We start from the raw sequence: 12500 nt of genomic DNA on the forward strand, positions 1-12500 counted from the left end.
AGCGGATCAGAAATGTAACGCTGGTTGTGTCAGACACCGTGTTCCCGTGTAAAGTCCTCTGCAGGTTTTGCTGCATTTATAATATTAATTTACAAACATGCAAGTGATAACACTTTGAGTTCTCTAAACATACTATTGGAAAAATGGCCTAATTAATTCCAATTAAAGGACACAAACCGCTGAACATGTCATAAATACGATACAGTATACTTTAATGTCCCCTTTGAAGAAATATTCTTTGGGTTCAGTTTCACTGCAACAAACAAGTAAAGTAAACTAATTAAGTGTAATAAATGGGTATATATATATATATATATATATATATATATATATATATATATATATATATATATATATATATATATATATATATATATATATATATGGTTAAAAAAAATGTGTTTTTAGCAAAAAAATAAATATACAATTGTGTTTAAATGAACTTCACTTAACTATTTAACTGCTGCTTCTGTCTTCGTTACTTAAATACATCCGGAGTAATAATGAATTAAAAAAGCCTTTTGGTTTCCTGACGTTTCGATCTTACGTACTTACGTGATGACGTATTTTGTTGCCACGGGGACCATGAGGTCAATTTTACAGGAAACCGTTACATTTTGAAATTATGAGCGCGAGACCAATTTAACTGACGACACCTGTGCATTTAAGTCAAATAGCGGTAAGTAAAAAACAAACTTTCACTGTATTTATTTCAATATTTTATCTTTTAATTAAGTATGAAGGGTCGTTTGAGGGAACTACGTTAGTCAGTTGGGGTCAGGCCGCTAATTCCGCAGCGCCACCTGGAGTCAAAGAACTCGGTGTGCTGGCGCGAACGTTAATTCATTAATTATCTTCGCTAAGTGTTTTCGTAATTACACAATGGTATTTCTTCGTATTTACTTAGTGAGACATATTGACTCAACTGAAGGTGTAGATAGCGGCTGTTATTGAACGTCAGTGTCACTTAGCGGCAGAATCAACCTGATGTTTTCCCCAGTGACAGATTTCCAACGGTCTTAACTGGCGGCCCTTCCGGCTGTTGTCAGTTCAACCCGTTTCTCACTGGCGCGCGCCACCGTGGACTAGCGCGTCACACGACGGCAGTTCTTTAACGTTACAGAATACAAACAACGTTAAGTAGTTACTGAATCGTGTTCCCCCCGTTAAAAGTGTTTCCCGCCGCAGAGATTTACAGGTTGGTTGGGGGACGAGGGGTCTGGTTTGACTCATCCGGACCACCGTACCACCGTGTCCTGTTCGAAGGACCAGAAAAAGTGTGAACCGAACACGGTATTCTTGTTAGAAAGCAACATTAACAGGGTCTCTAAACGGGTTTTTTCCCCGCACCCACTGCCATACAGAAAGCAAGCACAATAATTGGATAGGATACATGTGCATGTTTAAAAGCGAGTACGTGTCACACACAACAAAAACAATACCTGTATTCCAGTCCGCCATGTTGACAAGTGACGTCACGATCAGCTGTTTCCGAGCTCTGAGAGGACCACTCCTCCTCCACACCGGCTTCATCCCCTCTTCTTTGGTGCAATTGGTAAAAAGCAGCGGAGCATTATCGCCACCTGCTGGACGGGAGCAGATATGCAGGAAAATAAGCAAAACCACAAAAATCTAAATCCTCACGATTATATGCGCCATTGCTCTTAAGTGATTAACGAGAAGATTAGTTGCTTTCTTTGATGTATTTCCTGGCACATTCCTCAAAATAATATTGTGTTTTCCATCAATTGCTCCCAACACTATTTCCCTTCTTTCTTTGTCATACCTGTTGCATTATCTGTTACATGGTTGAGTTTTCCGGTTCATTGCGGTGTGTGCGAAGTCCAGTAGAGTGATTCTCAGAAGAGTAACGGCCATCTCTTTCCTCTATATTCCCATAATACCTTCATGCTTCATCCTTTTGAATTTATCAAGCCGGTTTCTCCCACAGACTCTAATCTTATAAGATGAATTCATGTATTTGCACTATGTAACAGTCTCTGTCTTCATCAACTTTGTCAAGTAGTTGTCAAGTATGCACGAGAATAAACTTGCACATTAATACAATTTGTTATTAGCTCTCTGCTCGACTGCTGAACGTAGGAAATGTGCGACTTTTTCCCCTAAGGATCTGCCCAACGACTTCTGAAAGGACTTCTTTATAGAATGAGTTTTAAAGTGGGGGTCAAAGGTCACACTATCTCAGTGTTAAAACACTATGATGCAAATGTGAAACAGTGATATCACCCTGTGTGTGTGTGTGTGTGTGTGTGTGTGTGTGTGTGTGTTCAGTTAATCCGCCTGTGTCTCTATGTGCTGTAATCCACCTGTGTGTGCGTGTTTGTGTGTGTGTGCCACCTGACGTCAGCCGGCATCAGTGCTGCTCAGATGGTGGGGGAAGGGAAAAGTGTGCACTAGTTTGTATGTGTGTGTCTGTAAGAAATGAAACAACAAGAGGGAACAACATCAAATGCAGTCTGAGCGCTGGAGACAGGATCGATGTCACAGCGAGAGGGTTGCTAGGTGTTGCTGGTTGCTGTTGCTGGTTGCTTCCCCAGTTTTACATTCCCGCTCCTTCCATCAGTTGTACCTCGTCTCTGTTTAGATCAATACAATACAATACAATGAACTTTATTGTCCCACTGGGGGAAATTTGTCATGTTTTCCATTCAGCAGGCACAGCTCAAGCCACAGCTGGTTTAGTACAGTGTGAGTAGACCTGGTCTGTGACTCTGGACCTGTTGTGTGGTGTCGGCAGGAGGAGCTCGCTCTCTCTCTCTCTCTCTCTCTCTCTCTCTCTCTCTCTCTCTCTCTCTCTCTCTCTCTCTCTCTGTCTCTCTCTCCCTCTACACAGATTGTCTAATTAGATTAAGGGAGGCTTTCCTCAGATAATCATTGAGCTCCTGTTTCTTTCTCCGATGGAGCGCTGCTCGTGGCTGTGAGCTTCCTGAAGGTCAAACTGCGTTTTTGAGAAAAGAGCTTGTGGAGTACACCTCGGTCTCGGAGCGGGTCTGCAGACTGCCGGCTGAGGAGCTGTGGCCGGGTTATGGGCTGTTTCTGGAGCTGTGAGTGTGACGCTGCTCAGAGTAATCGGAACGCCACTAATACCTGCTGCTGCTAACAGGAGGTGATGGGGGAAGTTTCTGTAAGTAAAGGCTTTTCTCTCCTCAGCGCTGCAGTGATGAAGTCACAATCCTGTGTTCTGGAGGGTGACGGGCTCTGGCTGTTGGTTCTGTCAAACAGCCCGCATGTGTTTTCTTAGAGAGAGCCGGCTGCTTGGTCTTTTCCACCTGTTGGGCACGTCCGTCAGTTAGTGTCGTGTTCTGCTGTGTGCCGCTCTGATGACGAGCTTTAAGATGACTAAAATATCCTCTTTAGCGTCTCCAACGTGAAGACGTACAGCCCCTCTGAGTCCCCTGTTGTGAACTGACTCTGTGTGCTCGGACCATCGGGTGACACCAGTTATGGGGCTGGTTATGTCTAGTAAGCGGCAAAGCTGCATCCACCAGTATGACAAGTTCAGCCCATTAGCCTCCCAGCGGCTCTTTCCTTCCTCCCCTTCGACCTGAAACAGGCTCCTCTTGCTTAGATTAAGCCTCGGCTGACTGATTGACACAGATTACAGTTGAAGGCACAGAGGTCACAACCTGTGAGGAACACACATGTAAAGGCTGTGAGTCCACACACTAGCAGACACAACGCGCTGCCACACGGAGACACCGTCCCGCCTGTTCAGTCAACCATTAAAATGTCCTGAATCTTAGCTACTGAACTAGGGAGCCGCTCCTACAGCTGGTTACTGACGATGGAACGAGCCCGAGTTCAGATACCCGAGTGCTTCAGGAGAAGTTAGTTTGATCAGGAGGTTCAACACTGAACACACTTTTAAAGGTTCAAATGTGTTTGGTTCTCCTGCTGCCAGCGAGTATCGTCTCTCTTTAGGTTGTTGTTTCCTTAATTGCTAAAAGTTGGGTTGACTGTATTATGTCCATTTATTATGTTGTATATTCTCTACACATGACTTCTATTGCACTTCTGCCCTCAGTGGCGCTTCTGGAGAGGGGGGAGGGGGTTATGATGCAAGGGTTCAAGGACAAGATTGTTAAGGCCACTGAGGCAAATTTGTGACATTGGGCTGTAAAAGTCAAATTGAATTGAATGAAATAGCTCTTACTTTATTGACATCATATGTTTTTGCATCATAATCAAACTTTTAGAAGTCCTCATGTGTAATCTTCATGTAGCTATGAACTCCTGAAACGGTGCCAAAGACCTGACCTTGGTGATTGAGACGTGACCTTGGTGACCTTTGTATTGAGAGAAGTAGCCATGGTTCCTCTGGAGCTTCTTGTTTCCTTGTTGTTTGTTCTCCCAGAGCTCTACAGTGACAACATCCTTCTCTCTCCCTCCAGTCACAGAGTCCCTGTAAGGCCAGTTCTGCTCCTGACCACTGAGTCTGTGTTTTTTCGGGAAGGCCAACAACCAGGATGGCCAACAACTCTCTCCGGGGGTCCAAGCACGGCCGGCGCGCCGAGGCCAACCACGACGCCGAGTTTGGCTGCACGCCGCAGGAGCTGCGCGCGCTCATGGAACTGAGAGGAACGGACTCGGCCAACAAGATTAAGGAAAGTTACGGAGACGTGAGCGGGCTCTGTGCCAGACTGAGAACATCACCTGTCGAAGGTAAGCGTGCGGAGACACTCGGCCTCCGGGCAAAACTTCGGCTCGTGCGTCTCAGCACCACAAACGTGAACGCAAAGTTCGACTTAAGTTCAACCTCGGGGGACGCTCCGCTGTGAGTGTTAGTTACTCTGCTGTTTAACGATGTCAAAGGCCCTTCACCGATGACTCACAGGCCCCGCCCCCCCGGCTTGAACACATGTTCGGTTCAGTCTGGCTTTAGGCACCGTCGATGGTCAAAGTCAGCCGTGTCCTTCGGCTCTGTTGATCCTGCTGCTCCCTCTGCAGCTGCAGGACAGTGAGACCAACGCAACGCGTTCCAGTCTGTGAACCCCGTTCTTAAATGAGGGGAAACGTCCCAAACGGAGGATTCACAGCAGCGAGGACCACTTCTGTTAGTCTGGTTCTTTCTGAGGCCGTTTTAGTGGTGTGAAGCGGCTTAAGATTTGATTGTAAAGGCTAAAACGGTCTTTTGAAACACATGAAATACATTTTAACAGATTTTTCACAAGGTTTTGCTTTAAGGAAGATCAAAAGTAAAACCGCTCATCAGGTTTAAAGAGCTGAATCATTCTGAGTCGTCCGCTGACAGAGTTTATTTATGGTCCTTTCATACATTTAATAATTACAAAATACAGTTTTTTTTTAACATCGCTCCCATGATCCTTGGCTTTGCTCGAGAAAACGTCTGTTCTCTGCAATCTAAGAGACAATTTAACTTGTTTTGTGCTGCCTCATTGGAAAGCACCCTCCTCCTGTGTGATCCCTCCTCGTCTTGTTCAGGGCACCAACCTGTCACACAAACGACCGTGGAACTGTAGTCGTCTCATCCTGTCTGTTGATGCCACACAGGCCGTCTGTTGTGTTCAGCTTTGCTTCTCCACCGGAACCCTCAGCTTATCGTAACGATGCCATTGTTGGCAAAATAGTGTCAAAGGAATCTCTGAACTATTTAATAAAGAGACAAACTAAAACCTGAGCTCAGGCCGACTCTTTCTGTCCCTCGCTGATGAAAAAGCTCTTGAATCTCTTTCTGCTCGCTGCCAACGTTCTAACATCGACTTTAAATCCAACAACTGATGCAGAGCTTTGCCCGGTGGCGCCGAAACAGAAATGTTGTAATAATAAACTGAGGTTGGTTCAATGTCACTAATTAATGCAAAGCAGTCAGCGATGCTCATCACTTCTCCTCACCATGTGACCTCTGCTGAGTCCTGGAGGCTCAGCGAGAGCCGTGTGTTCTCGTTCAGCAGACGACCGGAGGACTTTCAGGCTTTCTCTGCATCTGCTAAACTTAGACCCCGTAGCCCAACGCGAAGCACAGCATCCTGGCGTCCGGACGCTTTCAGCGAGGAGTTAATCGACGCGTTCGCTTCAACTCCATCAGAGTCCACTGCAGAGACAGAATCCGCTTAAAAGGATCCAAACTCTGTCGTGTTGACGAAGGACAACCGCCCCGACGCCTCGCCTCCGTGCTGAACGCAGACGGTGGACACGGTGCGTCTCGCCGTGTCCCACGCTGACCTGAACAGCGACTCACTAGTCTGCCCTGTGACATTTCCCCGCTCATCACTAATTCATTCGGTCTGTCCGTCTCACGCACACTCGGTAAACGCCTTCGCTGTTCATCGGCTCCCGCTGACAGAGAGGGAGGTCAAAATGTCAGAAGCAGCTTGAAATCGGTGGGAAAGAAAAATCTATTGCAGGTTTTAATTCCCTGTGTGTCTTTGTGGCGACAGCTGGGGGTCAGATCAATGAACTGCCAGCGTAATCCCACTCACCTGAGAGCAGAGGGCAGCTCGCAGTTTTATTTCCATAGAAAGCAAAGAGAGGCCCGCTTAGGCGTCCAGAGGGACGTGAGCGCGTCCCGACATGCCCCCCTGCGCTCCTCAGAGGAAACCCCGTCTGCTCTTTCTGCTCCCACACAACACAAAACTGTCACAGAGAGACACACACACCAGACTTAAAGAAAACACACACACACACTCACTCACACACACACACACACACACACACACACACACACACACCTATTTAAAATGATTGGAATGAACACTGAATGTTTCTTAAATGAATCTCGTTGCTCACTAAGCTAAATCACTGCCAACTGTGTGTGTGTGTGTGTGTGTGTGTGTGTGTGTGTGTGTGTGTGTGTGTGTGTGTGTGTGTGTGTGTGTGTGTGTGTGTGTGTGCGTGTGTGTGTGCGTGTGTGTGTGCATATATGTGTGTGTGAGGGAGACGCACTGTACGTTAAACAGCACAACACAGCTTTACATCATTTCTTTACTGCTTTGATTGATCTGCGTCTTTGTGTCGCTCAACCAACAACGTAACAACCTGAGCATTGAACTTAAACTCGTCCGTGGCCTTCATTCCCATCGTGGTAGGCCTACAGGGGAGGAGCTTAACGTGTGTGTGTGTGTGGCCAGAAGCAACACATACACACCTAACTCCAATCAAACTCAGCAACAGCGTATGCTCTGATTTAAGCGGCAGTTGGAGCGTCTTCAGCGCGAGCGTCGTGACGTATCTCACAAGGAAACGTAACGTTGAGCGGCGCGTAGATTTACACCAGAGACTTAAATCAAATCCCTCATTTCATTGGGCCGCTTAAAAAGTGGGCAGGCTTAGAGTTTAGCATGACACGGAGCGATAAGGGGACAACATTAACTCCTCCCCTTTTCTGTTGCTGGATTAGCAGGACGAGGGAGAGATGAACGGGAAGAGAGAGAGAGAGAGAGAGGTTTAAGAAAAGGGTAAATTAAAACAGATAAATGAACAATCAACACAATGACACAAGATTTAAACTGGGAACATGTTCTCTTTATTTCACTGGAAATAAAAAAGTCATCACATTCATAGTTAAAATAATGTGTAACTGTATATAAAAACCCAAGAGTGTGTTTCAGAGATGTCCACCACATCACAGGGAAGCCGTGTGCGTCACTTCTGTCCTCGCTGGTGTTAAGAGGAGCATGTGTGACGGTGTAAACCAGGACGAGTCTCTGACGTCGTCTCTGTGTCTCCTGTTGCAGGTTTAGACGGAAACTCTGAGGACTTAGAGCGGAGAAAGCTGGTCTTTGGACAGAACCTAATCCCTCCCAAAAAGCCCAAAACATTTTTGAAGTTGGTTTGGGAAGCCCTGCAGGACCTCACGCTCATCATCCTGCAGGTGGCGGCCGTCATCTCACTCGCCCTCTCTTTTTACAGCCCGCCCGACATGGAGAGAAGAAGTGAGTTCATATGTTTTAAACTGTCACAAACGTATATTTCCATATTTGTTATCATGAGACTGTGTGAAGTACACACACATATTCTGCCAAGAAAGTCCCATTTTACAGCAGATACTTTCGACATCCACATGAACCCCTTATTCTATTAAACAGTACCTCACCTAATCTATCCCACAATGCAAAGTGCTGGAATGGCAGTACATGGTCACAACAGCGGTGGTTAAAAAAACACGAGGGAGAAGCAGGGCAGTGCAACACTTGTTGAGAGATGACCCATTTTTACATACATGTAAACATTAAGCTTACATGTGAAAACATGCCAACACCTGGAGGGAAAGTGTTCCAGTGATTTGTTCCTGTACCTGATGGCCGTGTGCAGAACTCCAGGCGTTCTACTTCTATGTCTTACATCTGGTCTCTGGTGAAGCAGCGGGGGAAACATAATAAGCGTTGACCTGTAGCGTTGTCTTTGTTCAGACTGCGGTAAAGCAGCCAGTGGCGCAGGGGAGGAGGAGGAGTCGGACACCGGCTGGATCGAAGGCGCCGCCATCCTGCTGTCCGTGGTCTGCGTGGTCCTGGTGACGGCCTTCAACGACTGGAGCAAGGAGAAGCAGTTCCGCGGCCTCCAGAGCCGAATCGAGCAGGAACAGAAGTTCACCGTCGTCCGAGGGGCTCAAGTCATCCAAATATTAGTCACTGAGATCGTAGGTGGAGACGTTGCACACGTCAAATACGGTGAGGAGACAAAAAGCTCTTGTCTTTAGTAGAGCTGGTGGTTGAGTTGTGATTAGAACGTCAACCCTCAGTGTCTTTCAGGACAGGAAGTTGACATTGTTTCATTAAAAAGACTTTTGAAGACTCGTCCTGTCACAAAGTAAGACGTGTGATAGTGAGACGATGTCATGATGATGCAGCATGACCTGATGTGTGTGAGCTGTTGTCACAGCGTACTTGTGTGTGTTCCAGGCGACCTCATCCCCGCTGACGGAGTCCTCATCCAGAGCAATGACTTGAAGATGGACGAGAGCCCCATGACCGGAGAGTCGGACCTGGTGAAGAAGAGCGTCGACAAAGATCCCGCATTGCTGTCAGGTGCTTCACTCTGCTCTCTATTCACACGACCAAAAAAAACTTTCAGGATTATTATTCCAAATCAACTAAAGTCAATTTTAATCACAAATCAAATTATGGAATTTACCTCAGCTCTTATAATAAAACTACAGTATAATATAGGTATAAAATATAATAAAGCTACGGTATAAAAATAGTGTCTCCCCCCCTCTCTCTTTCTCAGGTACCCATGTGATGGAGGGCTCTGGCAAGATGTTGGTCGTCGCCGTCGGTGAGAACTCTCAGTCTGGAATCATCTTCAAACTGCTGGCTGACGGTGATGCTGAGGAGAAGGCTGAGAAAGCAAAGAGAGAAGAAGAGAAAGAGAAGCTGGACAAGAACAGTAAGTTCAGGAAGAAAGGATTCCAACAGCACGCTGCCTCCGTTCATCAGGTCACCTCAAGCTGTGGAGTTGATGTCTCACTTGTTAGAGGAACTTCAGAGCAGATACATGTCAGCTTCTAAATAAGAACAGATAAACCTGTGTATATGTACAGGATATATAGAGGAATAAGCCCAGGTATATTGAGAAAGTAAACACTAGAAGAAGGTCCACTTCATCGAGTGGACCTGCAACGACCACTGCTGTAATGATTGAGTGAATGAACAGCTGGATGAAGAGTATCAGGTGTGTTTTCACTCACACGACGGATACACTCATGTTGTAATCTCTGCTGATGTCACAGCTCCGTCTCACAGGCGTGAGCCACGACGTGAAGCGAAGGCGCAGAACAACTGTGTCTTTGTGTGGTACCAAAGTATCACTATTCAGGGAACAGTTATAATATTCATGTTTAATTTACCTTTTTAATGTTTTGTTCCATAATGCGGTCGTCTTTTTACCGTGAAAGCAAAGTGTCCGTCAGACGAACATATTGTGTTCTGGTGGCTGTTTTTCTTTAACAAAGCAAAGCACGGACAGCAGCGCATCACTGCTTCAGTTCTGTGAGTTACTGTGTTTGACAGCTTCAGTTACCTGAGGCTGCTTGTGTTGCTGTTGTGTTGCTGCACGGCTCATGTGGACTCTACTTCCTGGTTTTCTCTTCGGGGTTCTGAGCTGTAACCTCAACTTGTTCCCACGGTACAATGTTGGTGGTTCCTTCCTGGTCCCTATGGTCCCACACGCTGCAGTGGGTGTGTGTGTGTGTGTGTGTGTGTTTGTGTGCGTGTGCGTATGTGTGTGTCCTGCCGGTGCAGCAGCAGCTGCTCCTGACTCTGCTGATGCTGATTAGCACCAAGCAGATTATCAGCCTTCAACTCGGCAGATGCTTTCTTCTCCTGCCTCACTGTCCACTAATGACCTCATCACTGAGCTGGGATCAGCACGCTCACACACACACACACACACACACACACACACACACACACACACACACACCTACAAACACACACTGTGTTACAGGTTTCCAACACAATAAGTACAGTAAACACATCGTAGCCCCGTCCTCCACTGCGCTGTCTGACCATGTGTAATGGACCAGTGGGCAGTGGGACCCACACCCTGACACCTCTTCATCCTCCTCATCCTCAGGTCCTGCTGTAGTCGTGGAGTCTGGTGTTTACCTCGTTGATCCTGTTGAAGGCAGATTGCATCATACATCACGATCAGCTCTTCCTCCGTTGATCTCTTTTCATACATTCAGTCATCATGAGATCCTGATCTGTGAATATCTTTCCAGCTTCACATTTATCTTTTTATTTACGTAGTGTTTGCACTGCGCTTCCTTCTTCCCTCACTTATTCATCCAGTTGGTTCTATTGTTGAGTAGCTGTGAGGTTTGTGTTAATGAAAGTCGACTCTTTTTCCATGAAAGCGTTCCAGTGGCTCAAACGTAACACCTCTCTCTCCTGAAGAGAAGCGTCATGGTTCTGCTGACTCTGCGTTCTTCTGCAGAAGGAGACAAGGGCCAAACCACAGAGGTGCGCCCGTTCTGCGAGGACGAAGAACCAGAGAAGAAGAAGAAAACACAAAAGAGGGAGAAGTCGGTCCTCCAGGGGAAGCTGAACAAAATGGCCGTGCAGATCGGCAAAGCAGGTAGAAACAGAAGAGAGACGTTCCTGATGGAAACCTGAGCGTTCCAGTAACGAGCTGGAGATGCAGCTTCTATCATTCATATTCTATCACTCATATTCTATCACTCATATTTTATCACTCATATTCTATCATTCATATTCTATCATTCATATTCCATATTCGTATCCGATCAGGTCCCTGAACTAAACTGTCCGTCGATGTTACTGTTCGATGCCTCCAGGTCTCTTCATGTCCTTGATGACCGTCATCATCCTCGTCGCTCGCTTCCTGATTGACACCTTCTGGATTCAGGGCGTCGACTTGACCACAGAGTGTGTTTCCATCTACGTGCAGTTCCTGGTCAAGTTCTTCATCATCGGTGTGACGGTGCTGGTGGTGGCCGTGCCTGAAGGTCTCCCTCTGGCCGTCACCATCTCCCTGGCCTATTCAGTCAAGGTCTGTGAGCACATGGAGCCTGAACGCTGCGCTTCAGTCACATGACGCTCCTTTGTCACAGTTCAAACATGATGGGGAGTCGTGGCGTGTCTCGTGTGATTCTAATGTTCTCTTTAGCGCTCAGTGTCGTCGGTGGGGGTGTACAGTTTTGATAAATTCAGGATGAAAAGCTCTCAGACTCGAGTAACGCCGCGCTCCTCTTTCGCCAGAAAATGATGAAGGACAACAACCTGGTCCGCCACCTGGACGCCTGCGAGACGATGGGCAATGCCACGGCCATCTGCTCCGACAAGACGGGCACGCTCACCATGAACCGCATGACGGTGGTGCAGGCCCACATCTCGGGAAACTTCTACGAGAGGCTGCCAGCGCCGGGCCAGATCCCCGCCACGGCCCTGGACCTGCTGGTCCACGGCATCGGGGTCAACTGCGCCTACACCACCAAGATTATGGTGAGCTCTAAGAATAGCCGTCCGCTCGGGACGCTCTGTGAGTTAAGCGTTTTGGCTGAGAGAGCCGCTCAGGACTCATCTGAGTTGCACAGATCAGAGCACATACATGACAGCAGAGGCTCCTTCTGCTGAGACTCTCCAGCAACTAGACCCATCCTTTAATTAGTCTAGATTATTTATGGATCCATTTTAATAACAGTCGATCTCAGTCATGGGTTCAGGACCCCGCGTCCCCTCAGGAGCAGCTCCTACATCTCAGGGCTCTTTACATGATGAGCAAATGAGAGAAATTTAAAAACATCTTTTCTATTTTTCTTGTGCTATACGGCAGAGTTTTACCTGCTCGGGCCTCTTAAAGCTTTTTAAATGACTCGCTGTGAGAAAATAACCTCCATCTTTGGTGAAGCGGCTCACAGGCGACCGGTGACGACGTGTCTTCTCAGAAAGGGTTTGGTCAGGGCCCTGGAACCAGCAGGCAGGAAACACTCAGTGACAGCGAGTCCCAGCAGCTGGAGCTCTGTGGGGAAGTCTAGTGAAGGAGCAGCGTATGCAGAA

The 12500-nt window shown here is 47.1% G+C and overlaps 2 protein-coding genes across 5 annotated transcripts in view; one reads left to right on the plus strand and one right to left on the minus strand.

The window, feature by feature from the left end:
- The window catches only part of LOC137804203 (BET1-like protein), a 2714-nt gene extending 1208 nt beyond the window's left edge, over window positions 1-1506 (minus strand). Inside the window, exon 1 of the mRNA XM_068603301.1 lies at window positions 1443-1506. Coding sequence (XP_068459402.1) covers window positions 1443-1461 — 19 coding nt within the window. The 5' untranslated portion in view covers window positions 1462-1506. The remainder of the gene's footprint in view (window positions 1-1442) is intronic.
- The window catches only part of LOC137804201 (plasma membrane calcium-transporting ATPase 1-like), a 17006-nt gene continuing 5053 nt past the window's right edge, over window positions 548-12500 (plus strand). For all 4 annotated transcript variants that reach the window (XM_068603291.1, XM_068603292.1, XM_068603293.1 and 1 more), the window contains exons 1-9: window positions 548-679; window positions 4413-4683; window positions 7716-7913; window positions 8391-8648; window positions 8880-9005; window positions 9208-9366; window positions 10918-11058; window positions 11279-11493; window positions 11703-11945. In XM_068603291.1, coding sequence (XP_068459392.1) covers window positions 4488-4683; window positions 7716-7913; window positions 8391-8648; window positions 8880-9005; window positions 9208-9366; window positions 10918-11058; window positions 11279-11493; window positions 11703-11945 — 1536 coding nt within the window. In that variant the 5' untranslated portion in view covers window positions 548-679; window positions 4413-4487. The remainder of the gene's footprint in view (window positions 680-4412; window positions 4684-7715; window positions 7914-8390; window positions 8649-8879; window positions 9006-9207; window positions 9367-10917; window positions 11059-11278; window positions 11494-11702; window positions 11946-12500) is intronic.

Source organism: Clinocottus analis, unplaced genomic scaffold (assembly GCF_023055335.1).
Source record: "Clinocottus analis isolate CAN_PGR_092001 unplaced genomic scaffold, fCliAna1.0.p SCAF_6, whole genome shotgun sequence".
In the NCBI taxonomy this organism is placed as follows: Eukaryota; Metazoa; Chordata; class Actinopteri; order Perciformes; family Cottidae; genus Clinocottus; species Clinocottus analis.